Genomic DNA, 22,391 nt, shown 5'->3' with positions numbered 1-22,391 from the left:
AAAACTAAAGCAGACCCCAAATTCAGCAGGTAAAGAACCACGTTCACAGGGCAGCCAAACTTCACTGGCTGTCTGCATTTAACTTCATTTTGTCCTTAGCAATTTGGAAATAAATTGGGATAAAAAAATATTGTCAATGTTTATAACATTTATCAAAATCAAATATTGTATATTATTCATATTAATACGGTTGTGTTAATGATATTAATTCTTATTAATAATGTTAAATATTAATGATGTTGTTAATATTCAATAACCACCTCCCCCCAAATCCAGTTAACAGCTTTATTCAGTTACAGGGGAAGACAGAGATTAAGAGGGAGCGAAGAACATCGATTGCTTCCGTTGCTTTTCTTCCTCTTGGAAATAGTGTCTGTAACCACTCAAGCAGCAAACAGAAATGTGTCGTGAATGTGTTTGCAGACGAGCCGCCAGCCTCTTCCCCGTGAGGAAGTCAGTCAGATCCACGAGGACTGCAAACGCATGGGTCTTATCATTGGCAGAGGTGGCCTTTTTTCTCAGGTAAGAGAAAGGCTACTGCTTACCTGTCACCTCAGGCAGGCATCTATCTCCCTGATGTCCCAATGCTGGTCACTCTTCTAAAGGAGTGCATTAAGTGAGGGACCTAGCCTCACTTCCCATAGGCAGAGGGCTTGGATAGTGTCAAAAGAAAGTGGCAGTGAGCTTGGGGCCACTAGGGGGCGGTGTGTTCAAATGGTTTGTGATCACGGTTCTGGGAGGATTAGATAGAGAACAGTCTAACAAGGCGTAGATGACATGCACAGACAAACCAGAGGACAGAGGACCAGAGGACGAACCACAGTACAGGCTGTAACAGTCGTACAGTAAACATTTTGTCTCATGTATGAGTTCATTGTAAGCCCTGTAAGAGCCATCCTGGTTGTTCTTAACTGAGCCCTGGGCTCTGACTGTGGACCCTAAAACTGCTAAGACTTAGTAACCCCTGTGCCCAGGAGCAACCTAACAGCACTGGCAGGCCCAGGTGACCCTGCAGGAGAGGTGGGGGACTAGCCAGGCCAGGTCCCCAATGCAGACATCCAAATCGGCCTCGCCCAGCACCCTTCACCCTCAGGCAGGGGGTGCAGACACCCAGGCCCTCCTGCTCCCCCACCTGCTGGGAAAGCCAAGTGTGTCCTCACAGTCAGGACAGGTGTGGCCCGCTCCGAGGACATGGGCTGTGCTGTCAGTAAAGCGCTCTGCCCCTGGACCCCGCACACAGCAGGACTTTCACCAGGGCCGGGCTCTGGGGCAGAGATTTAAGGTCTGGGGCAACCTCTGCCCCTCCCCGGATTCCTTCTTGTCCTTGTCATCTCGCTTTCCCGCGATGGACTCTGGCTGTTCTTCCCCGGCCCCACGCTGCGCTCCTGCCTCTCACTCTGTTTCGGGGAGCACTCTTGCCCCCCGCACTCCTCAGAGGGGGTGGACGCTGCTAGGCAAGAGTTCTCTATCCACTCGTCCGTCCCCACATCCATTTCTTACCTGCTGTCCTAAAGGTTCGAGCACGCGGTGTCACTGCTGTCCCGACCCGCATCTCCCTCCGGTGCTCCCGTCCCTCACACCGTGTACCTGCAACTTCTCCGTTTCCTCAACTCCCCCTCAGCCTGTCAACCAACAGGTCTGGCGCTCTCCCGGCCCAGACCAAGCCGCACCACACCAGCCCAGAGTGAGCACTTCTGCTAGGGCACACTTGTGAGTTTTTCTGACCCTGCTCTCAAAGACTTTCCAGCACAATCTAACAGAGCAACCATGAAAAATCCTAAGATGCACAGCCTATAAAGACAAGAAACAATTGATTGCTTACTCGCTCGGTTACTCCTTAGTTACCTGGCAAACACATGCAAAGCAGCTGTTGCTGTGCTGGCTGCTCAAGCTGCAATAATACATAAGGTCTGGTCTCTGCCTTCTTGGACCTGGCAGGAGAGAAAGATGTATCAACTGAAAATTACTATGCAATATAGTAAGCTCATTAATAGCTATAAAAAGGAGTAGCACAGCCCTAGCCAGTGTGGCTTAGTTGGTTGGAGTGTCATCCCATACACCGAAAGGTCGCAGGTTTGATTTCTGGTCCGGGCACATGCCTACATCCTGGGTTCGGTCCCAGGTCTCCAGCACAGTCCCTGGTCAGAGCACTCACTGCATAAAGGAGAGGTGGCCAATCAATGTTTCTCTCTCACATCAATATTTCTTTCCCTCTCTCTCTCTCTCCCTCTCTTCCCCTGTTTCTAAAAATCAGTAAGCATGTCCACAGGTGAGGATGAGAAACAAACAGGAGGAGTGTAAGAAGAGAGAACAGGGACTCCTAGGCCAGGCTTCCTGGCTAAGCAGAGCCTCAGACAGTGAGAGGAGCGCTCCAGGCGCAGGGGGACCCCCGCAGTGTGCAGAGTACACGCACGCTGGTGCGGCTGCCGCCTGAGGCTCAGGCGGTGACTGCCAATAACAACAAGCCTGACTCTGCAGGTGTTGACTTGTGGCACGCTCTCAGCAAGGCTATGAAATATGGGCTTTTATTATCCGTGTTTTACAGATGAAGATAGCGAGGCACAGTGAGGTGGAGTAAAGTGCCCCAATCCCACAGCCAGTCCGTGGCAGAACCAGGATCCCAACGCAGGCAGTCTGGTCTCTGCGTCTGCCCTCTGAGGAGGGCGAGGCTGAGGGGCCAAGGCTGGAGGCAGGGTGTCCAGGTGGGGGTGATGGGTGATGCTGCCCGAACTGGAGCAGGAGCCGTTGTGGTGGGCGGGGATTCAGAGGACAATGCTGCAGGTGAAGTGCACAGGACTTGGGCGTGACGAGTGAGGGGGAGTCCAGGAGGGATGCCTCACGTCTAAGTCGGTTCAGGCAGGACAAAGATGAGTTCAGCTTTGAACCGGCTCCATGTGAGGGGCTTAGGGACATCCATTTCTGCAGACAAGTCTGTGGCTCAGAGGAAAGGATCAAGGTAAATGTCACAGTGCGGGAGCCACCAGCACATAAGTAGTGAGATGAGGACACCTCCCGGGAAATGCGTCTACATCAAAAATGTGGTGAGACGAGGCCAGACACCTGCACACCCACCTTTCAAGGGCCGGCGCAGGAGAGGGTGCCCGCGTGGCGACAAAACAAGGACTGAGAAATGTGAGAGAAGCTAGGACAGTGTGGAGCATGGAAGCAGGCAAGTGCGGAGGTTCCGGGAGAAGGAAGAACCATAATGGCAACTACAGAGACAGGCTGTAGGGTTCCATGCTTCGCAGGTCCCTGGCGGCTTTAGCTCGAGCGGTGTTAGAAGGCTGGTGGGGCAGAAACCAGACTGCAGTGGGTTCGGATGTGCCCAGAGGGAAGGCAGGGTGGAAAATAATGGCCAGTAAGTATCATCCACCCGTCTTTTTAGTAAGTTTGCATGAAAGAAGAGGATAGCATTCATGTGGTAGCTAGAAGGGACCAGGCGACCAACAGAGTTTTATTTGGTGTGGTTTGGATTGGGGCTACGAGAGCTATAATGGTCCTGCTGTGTGCATAGGCTGAGGGGAAGATGAGAAGAAGCTGAAGATGCAAGAAAACACGGGGCGTTTCCTGGAGGGACGGTGATGGGCGTATCCAGGGCCAAGGGCACAGGTGGATGATTTGGAGTTCAGTAGAAGAGACACCTCAACCTCTGAACCTTCAGTCCCAGTACAAGGATGTGGGATGGGAGCAAACAGGTTCATAGACAGATCTTGTCTGACAGCTTCTGAAAAGCACGAGGCAAGGCTGGCTATGAAATAGAATGGGAGGCGTGGGAGTGGAGCTAGGAAATTGAGAGGAATGAAAAAGGTTTGGAATGAAAAGGGAAGCAAGCGGACAGAGAACAAGAAAACCTTAGGGGAACAGCAGAATGTGGAGACCCCGCCTGTCCAGTGGTGTCCGTCAGCCCAGCAGCACGATCGTTACCCCTTCTGAGCTACTGTGCTGGCTCAAAGCAGTTCAGTTACCGCTTTGATCAGGGCTGGGACTTCGGGGCGTGGGCGCAGCCGCAGAGGGCGGAAGGAGATGCAGGCACAGTGAGGGGGCAGGTGAGAGAGTAGTTCAGACAGCCAACCACGTGCTCCAGGCTGGGTAGAACAGAGAAGAGATCTGAGTGGGTGATAGGTCTGAAGATAATGGAGGGATGGGGAGACGGAAGGCTTCATGAAAAGGACAGTTGCCATGGGAATCAGAAATTGAATTGTTCCTAGGGAAAAGGCGGCTCGTGGCCCTGGCCGTGGGGGTGAATGGATGGATGCGGAGAAGCAGAGATGAAGGTTCTGGGAGTTGCAGCAAACAAGGAACCAAGAAGCGTGTTTGTTAAGTTGTACGCACGGGCTTGGAGGTCACCCTGGGTGGTGGCAGAAGTGGGGTGTAGATGGGTACCTATGACCTCATGAAGGAGGTGCAAGGACCAGGAGGTGAGCAGATGACAGAAAGGAAAAGGGACGCAGCAGGTGGTGCCAGAATTTTTACAAGACCGGGGGGTGAATGGGCCGGGATCAGCAGTGGAGAGAAAGACCGACCCATGAGGGAAACACAAGAGATGCCATCACCACAGAGTTTCAGAGCCTCAGTGTAGCGCCTCTGCTCAGAGTCGCGTGTGAACCGACGCCCACGGCGCCTCTCTTCTCCCCCGTGTCTCCTCAGACGTTCCGCATTGCGCCCTCCATGTGCGTCACCAAACCAGAAGTTGACTTTGCCGTGGAAGTATTTCGCTGTGCGGTGATCCAACACATGGAGAGAAGAGCTCAATAAGACTTAACATATAAAAACCCACAAGCCTCAGGAACCTCCCACTTATGTTCAAGAGCTAATGCAAGGCCCTGGCTGGCGTAGCTCAGTGATTGATCTCGGGCTGCAAACCAAAGTGTCGCAGGTTCGATTCCCAGTCAGGCCACATACCTGGGTTGCAGGCCACGGCCCCCAGCAACTGCACATTGATGTTTCTCTCTCTCTCTTTCTCCCTCCCTTCCCTCTCTAAAAATAAATAAATAAAAATCTTTTTAAAAAATTTCCATTAAAAAAAAAGAGCTAACACGAGGAATCTCAGAACCCCTGGTGGAAGTCGTGAAGGATGACTGCCTGCCAGCCCTGTTTGTTAATTAGCAGAGCCCCGATATGTTGGTAAACCCTGCAGGAAAGGGTCTCTCTCTCTAGCTCAGAGGATAAATCCTAACTAGTCCTGGTTAGTTACAGTCACTTGATTCCCCCTTGCGGTGACTGGCTCCTGTGTGATCCGTGACGTACTTTGGAACAGTGAACCCTGAAGGAAAATGCTGGTGCGGGCGCCGCTAGGGAACGGTTTCTGCATGCTTCCTGCTTCGCCACCAGGAGAGAGCTTTTCTTGCCTTGAAGCACAGTATGTCCTGATGGTACCTGCGCAAACCACGTCGGCCACTCTGGGGCCGTGAGACCAAAGCTCCGTGCTGACGTCGGAAGGTGTCCGGAAGATGAGCCCTTAGTGAGGTCAGTGAGCCACTGGCAGCCAGTCTGGGGCAACCTTACCTCGAGGCTTCTTGTGACGTGAGGTAATAAACTCATTGCATTGCACGAGCCTTTTTTATTTAAGCCTTCTGTTTTTGCAGCTGTGAAGCATCCTGAGAAATGCTGCAGAAGATACCCAAATTCCTTTATCTCCTTTAAAATGTCCGTCAGAGACTTCTGCATGTCCACTGCCATCATCCCACCCTGGACGGAGGCCTCGCCCCTCCTCTCGCAACTGTCTCCAGTCCAAGAGTTGCCCAAACTGCCTTCACCAGAATGCACATTCACTGGGTTTTCTCCCGCGTGTGTTTACCGCCCGGCTCTGAATCGACGTATTATTTTTCCTTAATTTGGCTTTTTTCAGTTAGGGGTACTGGAGAGTAACCTTTCTGTAATGACAATAAGGGAAAAGTCAGTACTGCTTGTCAAAACCGGGAGCATCATGAAAATAGAGCTCACACAAAGCAATGCAATTCAGTTCTGGCTGGGTCTGGCTGGAGCCAGTTAAGCACTGCCGTTCTCAACCCGAGGCGAGCTCCCTTTTTGGTCAAAACGGAAGTTAGAGAGTTATTTGAAGGGTGTTTAAAAAATACTGGCAAAGCGCCTCCTCTCCATAACACAAACAAAAAAGAATCCACAGAACCAAAAGGGAAATGACTTTCTCAAGTGCGACGCAGCATTCCCTCCCGCTGTGCCCCCATGGGGAGCCGGGTCCTAAGGGCCTGTCTGCTCTCTGCGGTGACTGTCTGTGCCACAAACACTGCCTGCACTCCCTGCCAGATGTGTCTCCCTCGAGCACTGCCTTAAATATGGTGTTCCTGGGCACAGAACCTTCCAGTTGCGCCCCTTTGTCCCCCGGATAAAATCAAAACCCCTTGAACAAGGAACTCCATGTCCCCTGGTACCCAATATTGAAATAGAGAAAGTTTGGTGGAAAGATCATTGAATTAAGAGCTGAATGACCTGAATTCTAAACATAGTGGAATTCTTCCACCTATTTGCTCTAGATGACCTTGGGCAAGCCTTTAACCTCTTGTTAACCTCAGTTCGTCCCCAGGCACAGCAAGACTTGCCCTTCCCACCTGCTGAGCTGTCTTGGGGGCTGAGTGAGGTAACGGATGTCAAAGTGCCTTGCAGACTCATGAGCTACGCAGATGGAATATTCTCCACGTCAGCTTACCTGTCTCTTCTTCCCTTCACTGCATAGGCTCCCAAGAGCAGTTTGGGGGCTTCGTTTATACTTCCCTGCCCGCTGTTTGTGCCTCAACCACTAGGACCTCATTGCTGCCTCTTGTTTCTTGGAAATGACCTTCTCGAAAGCCCACCAGGGACTGCGCTATGGCCAAAACGTAGTGTTTCCTTCCAGTGTTTTCCCTAAACTTCTGCTCCTTCTTGACCAGGACTCCTTGGCTCCTGCCATGTGGGCCTTGGACCTCAGATGGCTCCTCCCCCGTCCCTTTCGCGGCGACTCCCCCATTGAAGGCTCTGCCCTGGGCCCTCTCCTCTCCCAGGCTGTGCTCTCCCCCTGGGGGCACTTCGGGACGTCGCCTTTCTTCCTGCATGACTGACTCCCAAATACTCGTCTTCTGTCCCAACCTCTTCTCTGAGCCCAACCCCACAGGAGTCTCTTCCTGACTAACGTGCCCATTTTGTCTCGGGCTCACACTTAAGGTCACTATTTTTCTCCAAGTGCGGATGAGAAAAGGGGCTGAAACCGGAAAAGACACCGGCGTTCAGGCTGCCTGTCACTACCAAATCCAATAAGCAATGATAGTGATTGAATCTTTCATGGGCGCTTTATTCAGATGGCCGTCGATCCGAGAAGATGGGGGGTTCATATCCTAACAAACCATCTTCCCTTCTCTTTCCTGGCCAGATCTTTTATAAGGGGGTGGGGGAGGACAAACAAGGTGTGGGGAGGGCTTTGAAACTCAGGGAGGATTAGGTGAGAGAAGCTGCAGCCTTCCAGTTCTCCGCAGTTAGCTGTTCCCAAGGTGGGGGTGGGGGGCACACAAAAGGCCCAGATGCCTCCAACAGGTCCCCAGGTGGTAATCTCTAGCCAGTGCCCCAGGAGGTCGGCTGCTTTTCCCAGGAGCCAGGATGGGCCTTATCTGCAGTTTCTGAAACAAAAGCTTAACACACACATTACTTGCTAGACTTAGAATGTTTTACCTGAAGCTAAAATTTTACAAGTCTTGAGTCCCCTATCAGGGCCACACACTAACCTGACCAGCTCAGGAGCGGCCTTCGCGGCAGCCTCACAGACGCAGAGACCTCAAGTGACCACACAGGATGGCCTGCGATTAAAAGTCACTAACTAAATAAAAGCAGTTTACTCGGGTAGTCCTGCCCTAGGTGAGGCTCTTCCCCGAAAACAGTCCATCTTTACCTTAATTAAGCCTGTCTATTGTCTTTTCACATCTACAATAGCATCCCTTTGGTGTGTCAGAGTAATTTCCACCCCCCCCACCCCACCCCTCAAAACACAGATACCATATACCACAGCAGAGAGTGCAAATCCCCATTGTTATTATTATCGTGCTAATTGTTGTCTGTTAACTATCCTGTACCCACCTACGTAAAAAAAAAAAAAGTATGTGTCTATCATTTTACTTTTTATCCAATCCTGAAGGTCTCCCTGCTTTGCTTGCTCCGGGCTCCCTCACCTAGCACCAAAGGCTCTCACGCAGCCCACTTACGTGTTGTTACGTACAAAGCAGAGTGCAGAACCGCCACTCTCTGGAGCACTTCCTCAGTCCTTGGGGCTTTTGCTTGCTGGCGATTGTCATCAGTCTGGCGCAAATAAAGGTTTGAATGTTTCTTATGTCGACAGAGTTATCTTTTTGCCCTTCATATGGCTAAGTCCCATGAATACTTTGTACAACATGATCTTTCCAATGTGGCCCAATCGTATGTACCCAGGCTGCTTTCATTTAGACCATCACCGTATCTCCTGAGCTATTTTTTTTATTTTTGCAGTACTAAACTGCCTCCTAACTGCTCTCCTGGACTCCTTCCTAACCCACCCTCTGCACTGACACCGAAGTCACTTACTAAAAGGATGAATGGAATCACATCTCTTGTCTCCCAGAGCCCGAGAAGGCTCCCCATTGCCTGTGGAGCGAAGTCCAAACTCCAGCTATTGTGGTACCCAAGGGCCTTCATCACTTGTTCCCAAACCACTATTCCATCTTTACTCCAGCCACTCTTCCCATGTCATGCACGACAGTTCTTTGTTCCTATAGTTCCCTCTACCTGGAACATTCTTCCCTGTTTTTTTGTTAGTGGAAATATGGGGTCAGGAAGATTAAAGCCAGCCCTTACTTCCTACTTATTCTTCAAGGCTCTTCCACCTTCCACCTTCAATGTTTTTTGTAAGATAAAGGAAAAGGGAAGAACATTAAAATATATTTATGATAACCATTTAGGAATTTAGTAAACTATGAAGAGGAAACAATGAAACATGAAATTTTTAAATATATAATCTTCATTATGTTTTTCCGTTCCCATTTAGTCCTCTTACACCTCCTCCCCCCAGCAATCACCACCCTGCTGTCCGCGAGTCCTTTTCCTTTTTTGCTCGCTCCCTCCACCCCCTAACCTCCTCCCCACTGGCTGTCTTCTGTTCTCCATCTGTGAGTCTGTCTCTGTTTTGCTTGTTAGTTCAGTTTGCCCATTAGATTCCACAGATAAATGAAATCCTATGGTATTCGCTCTCTCTGACTGGCTTATTTCACTTAATAAGACACAAAAACAAACTGAAAACAAAAGAGGTTTTCATGCTGAGGCCAAGGTCCTTGCCACCGTTAGGACATCGTCTCCGGAGGAAGGGGGCTGAGGTTCACTGTCAAGTCAAGTCACAGAACACATTCCTTGTGGCTTCCCAAGTCCTGCAGGATCCGGCGTGTACCTAACCGTGTGTACCTAACCGCCTCTCCCCTCCGGGGGCCGCTGCAGAGCAGCACTCAGCGATGGAATACCGGAAGGTAGCCAGGTCCTGGGTCTCGTTCTTGACCACGAGGCTGCACAGCTCTATTGGAGTCTCTGCTGAGGACTTACTGTGCGTCAGCCAGCAGGGGCATGGAGCGGGAAGGGCCATATGGTGGCCTCAGAGCCTGTATGTACTTCTTTCACCAACTGGTTTATAAACACGATGGTTTCCTGCTTCTTTCCATTGGGAGCTATGGGCGGAGTTGAGCGCCGCCATGCCTCCCCCTTCCACTCTCTGCTCTCCCCACGGGAGGTGGGAGGGAAGCCAGTTTATATAAGGCAGGGAGCCCACATCCCTGCCAAACTCTCTCCAAACTCTCTTTTATTTCCCTTCTTTTTTTTTAAAGGTTTTATTTATTTATTTTTAGAGAGGGAAGGGAGGGAGAAAGAGAGAGCGTGAGAAACATCAATGTGCGGTTGCTGGGGACCTTGGCCTGCAACCCAGGCATGTACCCTGACTGGGAATCGAACCTGCGACACTTTCGTTTGCAGCCCACACTCAATCCCCTGAGCTATGCCAGCCAGGGCTTTATTTCCCTTCTAGTTAAAACTGCCTAAAGTGAAGATAATGAACACTCAGCTCAAGTAAACTTTTGTCCACATATTGACAGTTAACCATGGGATCAGAATGTAACATTACAATATTGGCAGCTAAACCCTTGGGGTGTCCACCCACTCAGGAGGAGATAAACTTTTTTTAATCACATCGAGCTTCCGTTATACTGTGAACAATAGTGATTATGAAGAGATGTAAAATAACACTTGTAATTGGTAGTGCAATGATAAACCATGCTGTTATTTTCGTCAGAAAACTCCGCCTTTATAAAAAGTATGTCAGTGTAGTTTTTAACTCTCCAGTCATTCAAGCGACCTTCAAGAAGTCTGGAGGACTCAATTCCTCTTCCGCCTGTAAGTCCCACTGAAGTCCCACCTTTGCTGCAAAGAACAGTGGAAGAACACTAGAAACTGTCACAAGCTTTGCCACCCCCTCCCCTGAGTGTTCATGCCTGGGCACCTATGTCACAGTTCAGAAGGCGGCTGCTGGCCCTGCGGCGTTGGCAGACTGCCCTGGTCAGTTCGCGCCGAAGCCTTGCCTCCAGCTGAGGCCCAGATGGGAAGAAAGGCGCAGACTCGCCCATTAAAAGTGGGAATAGCCCACCAGACCGCAAAGTACTCCCTCGCCAAAAACAAAAGGTCCACCCAACATAGGAGGGGTGAAGACAGAAACCGGAGCCTAATCCCACCGGTCCCTTCAGGCTTAGTCGAGACAAAGCAGGCCGGCTGGGCCGACTGGTGGCAGACGCAAGGAGCGCTCGGTGGAGCAGAAGGCGTCCTGCTGGCCACCCAGGCAGGAGAGCAGCAGCGAAGAGAGATGACAGAAACGCGGTTTAATGAGAAACTGGCTGGGAGGGGCACTGCACAGAGCGGCTGGTGAAAACGCCAGCTGGTGGTTAGATGGGGCAAGGCTGGAGGGAGCCGCACCTGCTCTCCAGTCGTGTGGTTCTGGGCCAACAAACCTCTGTGAGCTGAAGCTTCCTGGGGTCCCGAAGGAGGGCACTATCCCCCCAGGGAAACCTCGTCAGGATTTAAGAAAGAAAATACGTGGACAGCTGCTCAATCAACTTCCTTAGTGTCCCTTTTTCCCCTTGACACAGAACTTCCTTAGTTGGCGATTGGTTCACCCCTTCTTGGGACAATGGTTATTCTTGTGTGTCCCCCGCTGCTCCCTCACCAGACTCTGAACGTCTTCTCCGTCCTCATGAACTCAGGGCCTGACTCGGGGCTCCTCACAGGAGAGCAAACACCAACTCCTAACGGCGCTGTGGGTGTGTCACTCGTAGCTGCCACAGTGTCACCAACAGCTGAAGGCCGCATCTAGCCCGTCTGAGATAAACAATCAGCCATTGATACGCCTTTTTTATGTGAGTGCGTGTGTGTATATTCAGAAGCAGGAGCACATGTAATACAAAACGAGGTATGTATTTAGGGATTTAAAAACCACATGCAAGCCCTGGCTGGCATAGCTCAGTGGAGTGAGCGCGGGCTGAGAACCAAAGTGTCGCAGGTTCGATTCCCAGTCAGGGTACATGCCTTGGTTGCAGGCCATGACCCCCAGCAACTGCACATTGATGTTTCTCTCTCTGTCTCTCTTTCTCCCTCCCTTCTCTCTCTAAAAATAAATGAATAAAATCTTTTTTAAAAAGTGTCTTTTAAATAAAATAAAAATAAAATAAAAACCACGTGCATTGGTTTCTATGTAGTTGGCTCCCTGGCGCTGGTGAGCCACAGAGATTTTTACCTTGACCTCTGTTTTCCCCTCCCTGCATACTCTACCTGGGTGATTCCCTCCATTATCTATGATGGCTTTAACCATCTGGATGAACCATGCTGAGGACTGGCGAACATACCTCCAGGGCGAGCTCCCCTGGCCTCCAGGCCCACGGAACGTCTTGAACACCTTCCCCTGGGTCCCCACTGCATTCTCCTGTCCCTCCTGGAGCGCACGTGCTCTTCTGGCCTCAGGAAGTCTTACATGGACCAACTACCTTCTTTCTGTCAGCGCCGGGTGCCAGTAACTCCCCCACTCACCAGAGCCATTCTCGAGCAAACTTCAGATTCTCGCCTCCCTGCCATCTCTTGAGCTGCCCCACCTACGGGCTGATCACAGCTTGCTTCTCTCCTCTCACTGCCCCAGGCCTGGCTGCCATGACTGGTGGGAGCTGCATGGCTGGCTCTTGGACACTCAGGGCCTCCCTTGTCCTTCTTGTTGCCCTGTTCCCTTCCATATCACATTGCCCAGACCACCAGGCAAGCCCCTCACCCGTGCGAGAGCTGAGCCGTACTGCCCTTGTTATCTCTCTGCTCTAGCCAGGAGCCCGACTTGCAGGCATCGCTGCTTGCTACATGAAGTAAATTTTTAAAAAGCAAGAGGTAGGAGGGAAGAGTAGAAATTATACCAGAAATAAAATCGTTTTAGGATTTCTTTTTCTTCCCGGAATAGTACTGGGAGGGTGGGGGTGAAGAACATCAATACAGTATGTGAACTCCAGTGGAGGTGGCATTAAAAACCAGTGTCCTGGCTGAGCTGGTCTCCAGCTGGTTCCATCCGGCACCACCGCCCACCCGGACCTGGCGCCAGGGCCTGATCCCTGCGCCAAGGCGGCTCCTGTGCTGGCTCCACCCACCTGGGCGGGCGGCCCTCTTCCTTCGTGGTAACATCCCCGGAATCGGCTGCTAGACCCTGGGAACCATCTCCAGCAAAGCCCCTGCCTCCTTTTTTAAAGCACCCCCTATTCCCATGCCCTATTCTCTTTTTAGCAGGGAGCTCCTTCCCTGCCCAGGGGCATTGCTCTCCTCCACCTGTCCCCCTCTCCTCATATTTCTTCGAGCAGATTCTTTACACGCAAAGCCAGCTCCTCCCTTATTGCCCTAACCCTCCCACAGGGACTGTGGAGACAGATGGTGAGGCTCGGTGCAAGGAAGCAAGAGCATTTTCATTGTACCCTTTCAGTGTACCAAAGAAAGGGGAAGAAAATAGTTTAGTTACTGTATTAAAGTTTGGAAGATTCATATTGTACTATTCTTAAAAATGCATTTCAGAAATGCATGTTGATAATAAAAGTTGGGGGACTCATACTTCCTGACTTCAAAACTTACTATGTACAAGCTATAGTAATTTAAAAAGTGTGGTATTGCCCCGGCCAGGTGGGTCAGTTGGTTGGAGTATCATCCTGTACACCAAAAAAAGTTGCGGGTTTGATCCTCGGTCGGGGCACATATCTAGGTTGTGGGTTCGATCCCCGGTCGAGGAGTGTGCAAGAGGCAACTGATCAATATTTCTCTCTCACACTGATATTTCTCTCTCCTTCTCTCTAAAAATTAATAAACATATCCTCAGGTGAGGATGAAAAAAAACAGTGTGGTACTAACATAAAGGCAGACATATAGACCAATAGAATAAAATACAAAGCCCAGAAATAAACCCTTGCATATGTGGTCAGTTAGTTTTTGACAAGGATGCCAAGACCATTCATGGAGAAAGAATACTCTTTTCAACAAATGGGGCTGGGAAAACTGGATATATACATGCCAAAGAATGAAAGTGGACACTTCCCTTATAACATATACAAAAAGAAGTAACACAAAAGCTAAAAATATAAAACTCTTAGAAGAAAACATAGGTAAAAAATCTTTGTGATGTTAGATTTGACAACAATGTCTTGGATATGGCAACAAAAGAAAAAATAGATAATGGACATATTTAAAAACTTGTGCATCAAAAGGCACTATCAAGAAAATGAAGTCACATGGGGGCTGAAAAGCAGCTACCCCAGATGGCAGTGGGGTCAAATACATCCCTAATCGTGGTCCCCTGGGAGAATGGTGGGCTCTGCACCCATAAGCCCCGGCTTCCACCTTAACACCCACCAGCAAATCCTACTTCCTGTCAAAAAAAAAAAAGAACATGAAGTCAAATGATAGTATGACAGAATATTTTGTAAATCATATGTCTGATAAGGGCTAACTATCCAGAAGAAACTCTTACACCTCAACAACAATGGAACAACCCAATTCAAAAATGGGCAAAGGACTTGAAGAGACATTTCTCCAAAGATGATATAGAAATGGCCAATAAGCACGTGAAAAAATGCTCAACTGCACTGATCACTAGGGATATGAACATCAAAACCACAACAAGATACCACTTGTACCATTAGTTATACCATTAGGATGTCTATTTGAAAGGAAGAGGAAGAGAAAGGAAGGAAAGGAAAAGAAAGGAGAGGAGAGGAAAGGAAAGGAGAGAAAAGGGAAGGAAGGGAAAAGGAAGGGAAAGGGAAGGAAAGGAAGGGAAGGAAGGGGAAGGAGGGGAAAGAAAAGGGCAGAAACAAGCATTGGTGAGGATATATAGAAATTGGAACCCTGTGCGCTGCTGGTAGGAATGTTTTCCATTATGGAAAACAGAATGCTGACTCCTCCAAAAGTTAAACAGAGAAATATTTCTGGGTGTATCCCCAAAAGAATTGGAAGCAGGTATTCAAGCAGATACTGTACAACTGTGCTCATGCCAGCAGCATGATTCAGAACCGCCAAAGCGAAGAACAACCCAACCGCTGTCTTGGATGAATATTGAATAAATGCGTCATACATGAGTACAATGGAATAGCATTGTCTTCAAAGGGAAGGAAACTCTGACGACAGGCTACAACATAATGAACATTGAAAACGTTACACGAAGTGCAATCAGCCAGTCACAGAAGGACAAATATTGTGTGGTTGCACTCACATGAGGCACCGATAGGAGGCACGTTCACGGAGATGGAAAGTAGGATAGAAGGCACCAAGAGGTGGGGGGAAGAGGACACGGGAAAACGTTGTTTAGGAGGCAGTTTCTGTCACAGTCATGAAAATGTCTGAAAAGGGATCGCGGTGGTAGTTGGGCAACACTGTCACTGTTCTTAACATCAGTGAACTGTGCATTGAAAATGAGTAAAGTGATAATTTTACAACAATTTTTAAGATTTCTGAAAAGAAAGTCTTTGTGTAAGGGAGCCTTTCTTCCATCAAGAAAAACAAAACGAATACAGAGACTTAGGCTGCACAAGTGAAGGTAATGACAGGGACAGTGAGTTACTTTAAAGTAAGCACGTCTCCCGACCTAGGTGAGGACAAGGCGTTCACTGTAGCACAGAGAACTCACATCTTTTCCTCATATGTGGTTTCTTGATACCAGACGTTGATGTCAAATCCTTCTGGGAACGAGGAAAGGCACCAACACATTCCTGAAAGACGGCAGGACGAGCGGCGGCCGCTGCTGGGGTCCCTGTGCCCTGAGCCCCATCAGCACACCCGAGAGGGGAGTTCCCCTCTGAAGTCAGTGCTCTCATCCATAATGTGAGCGGGTCGAAGTGGGCTGATAAACTCTGAGGCCTGTGCCAGCTCCAGCATCCTGCTGTGCTCTGAAATCTGACAGCAGCGGCGGGGCTCAGTGAGAGGGCCCCAGGTGGTCTCTGCTGCAGACAGAGCTGGTGAGTTCTGGAAGGGCCTGAGCATGGGGACGGCGGGCAGGCCGGTTCAGCCAAGCTCTCAAGTCTCCGGGCAGATGGGTGGGTTCCCAAGTGGCTGTGGGGTGCAGAGTTTGTGCAGATGACGTGGGAGCTGGAGAGACTCTCACAGACCTGGGAACGTGGGAGACGTTCTTTCCTTGAAGGCATCGGGGTCGAGGCCTCTGGCTTCTTTGAATGTGTGGCGCTGGCTGTGGTCTCTCAGCCTTCGCCCAGCCGGTCTGCCCCTAGGTCACAGTGGTCTTCACGCGTGGGGAAGCGCGCACAGCACAAATGATAACCAATTCACATGAAGGGGAAATTTCACTGAACAGGACGGCCATGCATAGAAAGAAAGAAAGGGGAGAGAGAGAGAGAAGGAAGGAAGGAAGGAAGTTTGGTTTAGGTACTAAGCTTCCACAGGGATAATGAATCAATTCCTACAATTTAAAAATAGACTAATTTGCCCTGGCTGGAGTAGCTCAGTGGATTGAGCACGGGCTGCGAACCAAAGTGTCACAGGTTCAATTCCCAGTCAGGCCACACACCTGGGTTGCAGGCCATGGCCCCCAGCAACCGCACCTTGATGTTTCTCTCCCTCCCTCCCTCTCTCTCTCTCTCTCTCTCTCTTTCTCTTTCTCCCTCCCTTCCCTCTCTAAAAATAAATAAATAAAATCTTTAAAAAAATAAAAATAGACTAATTTACAAACATAAATTAGTATTTTTTTACTAAAGTATTATTAGCCCCCCCCCAAGAGTGATAACTTTCGGGGAGGGAGTTACTGCAGTCTTTCCCAAGGTGTGGCTGTGGCTGCACTAATACTGTTAGGATGACAAAGAATTAAACTTGAGATTAATTAAATTTTAAAGAAAATAAGACCTGGGCATAGCAAGCTGAAGTTTCCACTTGAAAATGCATCATGGGGTCAAAACAGACAATATCCCACAAATAAACACTGTGTGCAGCGGATATGAAACTCCAGAAGTGCGAAAAGGTGTACAGTGAAAAGGAAGTGTCTGGCCTCACCTCCTCTGATGAGGACTAGATAGCCAGAATATACAGAGAGCTCCTGCAACTTAATAACAAAACAGCCGTATCCACCTGGCTCACCTTCCTTCAATCTTTTTTTTTTTCACTTAACATTATATCTTGCAGATCATTTTGTAGTTTGTACCATAATTAGGGAAGTTAGGTTACTTAGACTATTTTGCTTTTACAAACAAACAAACAAACAAAAAAGACTGCAATTAAAACTCTTTTGTACAGGTGTGATATAGTTTGCAGCTTCGTTACAAAATCTTGGAAAACGCAAAGGCTGCTTCCTATTACAAACCCCTGGGGTGAGACAAGCCAGCCAACCACAGCAGCCCTGTACAGCCAAGCCCCGCCCCCCATCCTCAACTCAGGCCTGGGTGGGACCAGAGCACCGACACTCCGAGGGCACTCGCATCCACCAAAGGAGAGAGGCAGGCAGCCAAGCCGCCCTCGCCAGTTCCTCTCCAGGTCCCACCAATCAAATAACCCCACATTGTCCCTAGGGCAAGCCGAGTGCAGGGGCAGAGCCAGGCTGGACAGTTCCGCTCAGCGGGACTGCGAGATTAGTGAATCACACGCACAATTTGTACTAGGATAATGCTGCTTTGAGTCTGTCTCCTATAAAACATGGGAAGGTTTGGGGGAAAGATCAAAGCTAGTAAATGTTCTTCTTTAAGAAAACTGAACTGGGTGCTTCCCTGAGCCCCAAAGCTGCATGATTTCACGGTACAAGGGCCGTGTCCGTACTGATGGAGGAAGCCGTGTTCCGTGCAGAGCCTGACAGCTTCGTGGTTTGCATTGTCAGGGGGCTGCAGTGGTCCGACTGCTCATGAGGTCGGAGAACCAGCAAGAGCCTGTCTTCTGTCCAGGGGGAGAGCGCTCTCGTGAGACAGTTCTGTGCTGCGGGAACAGCCGGGAAGCGGCTCTCCTGAGTACACAGGCACAGGTGGCGCCCCGCTGGGACTCAGCACTCACGGTACCCGACCAGTGGTTTGCTGATGTCCATTTATCTCCACAGAATGCAACACAATGAGTGGCCGGAGCTCTGTGACCAGCCTGCTTTCTCTGCGTCCTCTGAATTCGGCTTGCAGTTCGGCTCTGTTGGGACTTCTCAGGCACGGCCAGTGGTTCCAGCACTCGGCGGCCATGGTGGGATACAGGCAAGGAGGACAGGACTCCTGTCTACCCTCATTTAGTCTAGTGGAAGCCCAAGGCTCATTAGCAGGGCAGCCGTGCCCCGGGCTGCGTGCCTTGTGCTCCACAGACATCGCATCGGTCCCTGCACCACGCCTCTGGGCTGGGCACCTGTGGTGGGCAGCGCGATTCACCTCCCACCCCAGAGACAGGTAATTAGATCCCTGGACCTGGGCGTGTGCCCTCATGTGGCAAAAAGGACGTGGCAGAGGTGATCAGGGAAAGGCCGTGCGATGGGAAGGCTAGCCTGGATCATCCAGGTGGGCCCGGATGGAGGAGGAGGTCAGAGTCAGAGATGAGACTCCTGATGCACCCACTGCCGACTCTGAAAGGGGCGGGGGAGGCTGCAAGGCGAGGAATGCAGGTGCCTCTAGAAGCTGGGTCAGGCAAGGGGACAGATGCTTGCCGAGTGCCTCCGGAAGGATCAGCCGTGAGGACGCCTTCCCTGTAACTCAGTGAGACCCATTGTGTAACGTCACCAAGTCTGTGGTCACCCATTACAGAAGCTGCAGGAGACCCACCCGATACCACGCCCCCCATGTTCTCAGGGAGCTTAAGTGCTTACAGTCCCAGAGCAGGTGCATGTCAGGGCTGGGACGCAGACCAGGCCCATTCACGTGCAAAGCCAAGGTCTCGTCTCTTCGTCCACAGCCCTCCACTCTGCTCCAGAGCAGGTCCTGCTCCAGAGCAGGTCCAAAAAAGGACCACACAGGCCACCACACAGTGTTAAAGTAACAGACACTTCTTGGCTTTGAAACCTCTCTATTCTTGGCTGAGGACTCCAGGGAGGCCATGCCATTTCCCAAGCAGGATTGCTGCCAAGTCTCCAGCAGGAGGACTCCGTTCTAACCATTTGTATCATGCCAGCCCCTCCCCCTCCCCTCTGAGGATTCGCTCAGTTCCCCTAAGGAGGGCAGGGTCCATGGGCAGCAGGTCCCGGGGAGGCCAGGAGAGGCCCAGGGGGGAGCCACTGGGATGAGGGCCTGGGGACTGTGTCCCAGACCATCTCTCTGGCCCACTTCCAGCCATCTGAGGGCACTGGCCTCGGGGAGGCAAGGGGCCCTGAATTAATTATCTGCATTAATTATCTGCAGAGGACAGGGCAGAGCACCACAGCTGCTCCCCCGGGGCCTAGCTCCAGGCACACACACAGCTCAGCTAACAAGTGGCTGTACACAGACGGGAATTCCTCCTCAAATTCCTCCTCAAACTCCTCCCAGGGATTCGCCGTGTGCATCAGCACTGCTCATGTCAAAACAGAACTCAGTCCTTGACTGGCGTGGCTCAGTGGGTTGGGCATCGTCCACAGAGGCAACTGATCCAATCAATTTCTCTCTCCCTCTTTCTCCTTCTCTTACCCTGTCACTAAAAATAAACAAAATCTTTAAAAAAAAGCAAAAACCCGAACCCACAACTCAAGGTGGGAGAGAAAGCAGATGCAGGTGCACGCAGAACTACTGAGTCTGTAAAAACTTTCATGGCGGGAGGACTCTGACTCTGAGCCCCCACCCTCCCCACGCAGCGGCCTCGCCCACCTGCCTGGCCAGACCCCCTGAGGACCGAGACGGCTCCGCTGAACAGCGGCAGCAGGAAGCACACCAAGGCCCAGCCCTCGGAAGGGGTTTCCAAGATTGGCTGATGCGAACTTGTTCCTTTTTTTTTTCAGTGAAGGTCCAAAAAGCAGCGAAAATGGACAGATGAAAGCTTGATGTGACTAAACTATTTTGTCATCTATATTAATGAAAGAACCGGGAATTACATTAAAGGCCTGAACATCTGGCTGGTCGTGGAGGGTGTGACGATGCGTGAGGCTCTCAGCTGCCCGCCCCAGGCAGCGGGACAGGACCTGCCACCCCCCCACCCTGTCCCCGACCAAAGGCCCACAGCGGCCGTCCCAGAGAGGGCAGCCCGCCCTCCCTGCAGATAAGCAAGCACAAGCCTATTTGTTGTTAAGAGGAAAACAGCATCCCTCAAAACGCTTTTCCATTCTTTCCAGCATAGGCAAGTTTAAGTTTACATTTAGGATGGGCTGTGGACGACTCACAGCTTGGCCTTGTCCTGCGGACATGAGCTGAGCGACTAGAATGCCTTGGAATGCCCGTGGGCCGTCCAGCTGGCCCTGCGGACTGACACTGGGCACAGCAGTCCCTTTGACGCAACCCTTCCCCTTCTAGGGATTCCTCCCAAGCGGGGGAATAAAACGTAAGCAGCATAAAGGACTGTGTAAGGAGAGCCATTAAAATATCATAGTGAAAAAACTAAATGACCGCCACATATACCAACCCTATATAAAATCAGGTCCTGCGGCCTTTGAAATGATACCAATTATCTAAGTTGACACAGGACATGCACATATTAAGTGGAAAAGCAAGTTACAAAACAGTACCCAGAGGACAGGCTGTTTCTTGAAAAGTGTCTGCCTAGGAATGGTCTTGGCAGTGAACTTGACAATGTGGCCATGTGCATGGGGATGCCAGGCAGACTTTGTCTTCTTTGCATTATTCTGAATGCTTCCCAAAGAGAATTTTCTGATTCCGTTATTAAAACACACAATTTTCAAACTAGAGTGAAATCAGGTTTTGAAAAACTGCCGCCCCTTTCTGAACCATGAAGATGCAACTCCAAAGCAGAACGGGGCACCCTGTCCCTGGCAGCCCTGCAGCAATCCAAGAGCACAGCTTCTCAGACACGCACGCACGCACGCACGCGGGGCTTCCCTCCCTGTCGGTCTGGCCGGTCAGAACGGGAGGAGCATTGTGGGAAATGAGAACAATGAAACCGGTGCACACAGAGGCGTCCTGAAAACAAGGTGGCCAATGAAACAGCTTCCAAGTGCACCCAAGTGGCTGCGACAGGTGGACATGGGGGGGAGGGATGTGGGCTGCTGGCCAGGAGGCCTCAATGTCACCACGCTTGTTGGCTCCTCCGGAACTGCAGGTAGACAATCCCGGCCCAGGACCCTGCGGTCACCCAGGGGGTCTCCCCACTGCCAGTCCAGGCGTCCGGTTCAGGCATCTTCTGCTGCACCTCCCACTGACCGTATGGATGAGGAAACGGTTGGAGGTTCTGCTCCGTAACATGCTGTGACCACTGTGACCTTTGGACTCAGAAAAGGAGGAGTTCTTACTAAACTTGAAAGTAAGAAAAGCACCCATATATAAACTATATCCCATTTTATCTAAATGCTAAGAGATACTATGACCTTTCATTTTTAGAAATTGCTAGAAACTCTAAGTGGTGTTCAAACGGCGAGCAGGGCGAAGGGCAAACTGAGCCTTCCCTGTTTTCAGACAGCGCCTGTGTCTGGGAGGGCGCTGATGGTGCAGGGCCCACAGTCTCGCCCCGAGTATCTGGGCAGATGCTCCAATGAGCCTTTGACAGTCAGGGTCACAGCCCTGCAAGGCAGTTTCCACCAGCTGGGAAGGTGACAACATTCCAGGTGGCTCTGCACCCAGCTAAAAATCAGAATCTGAAGAAAGGGGGAGAATGGATATTGAGAAAGACGAGTAGCGGCCTTTGCCACAATGTGCTTCTGGAACATGCTGGGCACACAGCGGAGCGGAAGCCCTTCGTCTGCCCTCTGGTGCCGGAAGTGGAACGTTGTAACTTGCACTTTTCAGAACGTCAGCTTTTGCTGACACCCATTGCCTCCCTCTCTCCCTTTCCAGAATTACTTTTCTGAATGGGCTTCCCATTGATGCTTCTGTAGTTTCTCTTTACAAACTTTTTTTAACACTGCATAAATGGCACCCATTTCATCTTCTGACGGCTCATTCAGTATTTTCCCAAGGGCTGGCCACTGATCCTGCAGGTCAAGTTCGCTAATTTAACTGCTTGGCTGTTTGCCATTTTATAAATAGACCACAATTTATCCATGTTCTTGTTCAGAGACATTCGGGGTATTTCCCGCTTTTCCTAGATACAAACAATCCAGCTGTGAACACCTGTGTGAGTCTCCCTGCACCCATATACTCGGGGTCCCAACAGTGCTGCTTCTCAAGCTTTAAGGAGCACGTGACCCTCCCAAGACACCTTTGGACCCACAGACTCGCATGCAGCAGGTGGGCCCTCGGGGCTGCACCCCTTGCCCCACTCCCAGCGGAGGCCTCTCTGCTGCAGCACACACTCTGAGGGGTCGGACGGCAGGAGGTGTTGGGTCCTAGTGTTCACCATCTTCAGCTGCCGTCAAGTGTCAAACGGAACCCACTGCACTCCCGAAGAAATCGATGTGTTCCCCGTCCGTCCTCCGTCCTCACCAACACTTGATCTCAGGAGGCTCTTTGCCTTTTGCCATCGGAAAGCAGGAGAGGATGACAGAACCCAGCTTTCCTGATCGTCGGCGACAATGACCACCTTTCCGCAATGTTGGACCATTTAGGCTTCTTCTGCTCGTGTGTTCTAACCCTTCTTCAAATGCAGTCGTTCTAAGCATGGTCTGAGGACCCCGGGGAACCTGGGACAGTGGTGGGGAGACAAGGTCATGCCCTTTTCTGTTTCCTATCCTGTGAACCTCGGTTTTCTTCATATACTTTAACCAAACTTAGAGCAACACACTGACTGCAGAAATAGAGATGAGAATCCATCTGTCTCCTATTAAGCTAGAGATTAAAGAGATTTTCAAAATTGCACAACAAAGCCTGTCA

General features: G+C 50.6%; 1 protein-coding gene across 5 annotated transcripts in view; it reads left to right on the top strand.

Moving 5' to 3' along the window:
* AGXT2 (alanine--glyoxylate aminotransferase 2) overlaps positions 1-8,303 on the top strand; it is a 39,889-nt gene extending 31,586 nt beyond the window's left edge. For 3 of the 5 annotated variants that reach the window (XM_045848286.1, XM_045848289.1, XM_045848285.1), the window contains 2 exons: positions 424-522; positions 4,648-5,550. In XM_045848286.1, the coding sequence (XP_045704242.1) occupies positions 424-522; positions 4,648-4,755 (207 nt within the window). In that variant the 3' untranslated portion in view covers positions 4,756-5,550. Of the gene's footprint in view, positions 1-423; positions 523-4,647; positions 5,551-6,530 lie in introns of those variants that run through there. The other 2 variants (XM_045848287.1, XM_045848288.1) reach the window with 2 other exon arrangements.
* Positions 8,304-22,391: the final 14,088 nt, after the last annotated feature.

The sequence above is a fragment of the Phyllostomus hastatus genome, unplaced genomic scaffold (genome assembly GCF_019186645.2).
Source record: "Phyllostomus hastatus isolate PE091 unplaced genomic scaffold, TTU_PhHast_1.1 phas_contig_58, whole genome shotgun sequence".
Taxonomy (NCBI): Eukaryota; Metazoa; Chordata; class Mammalia; order Chiroptera; family Phyllostomidae; genus Phyllostomus; species Phyllostomus hastatus.
The sequence above is the reverse complement of the archived record's forward strand: the minus strand, read 5'-3'. Positions and strand labels throughout refer to the sequence as shown.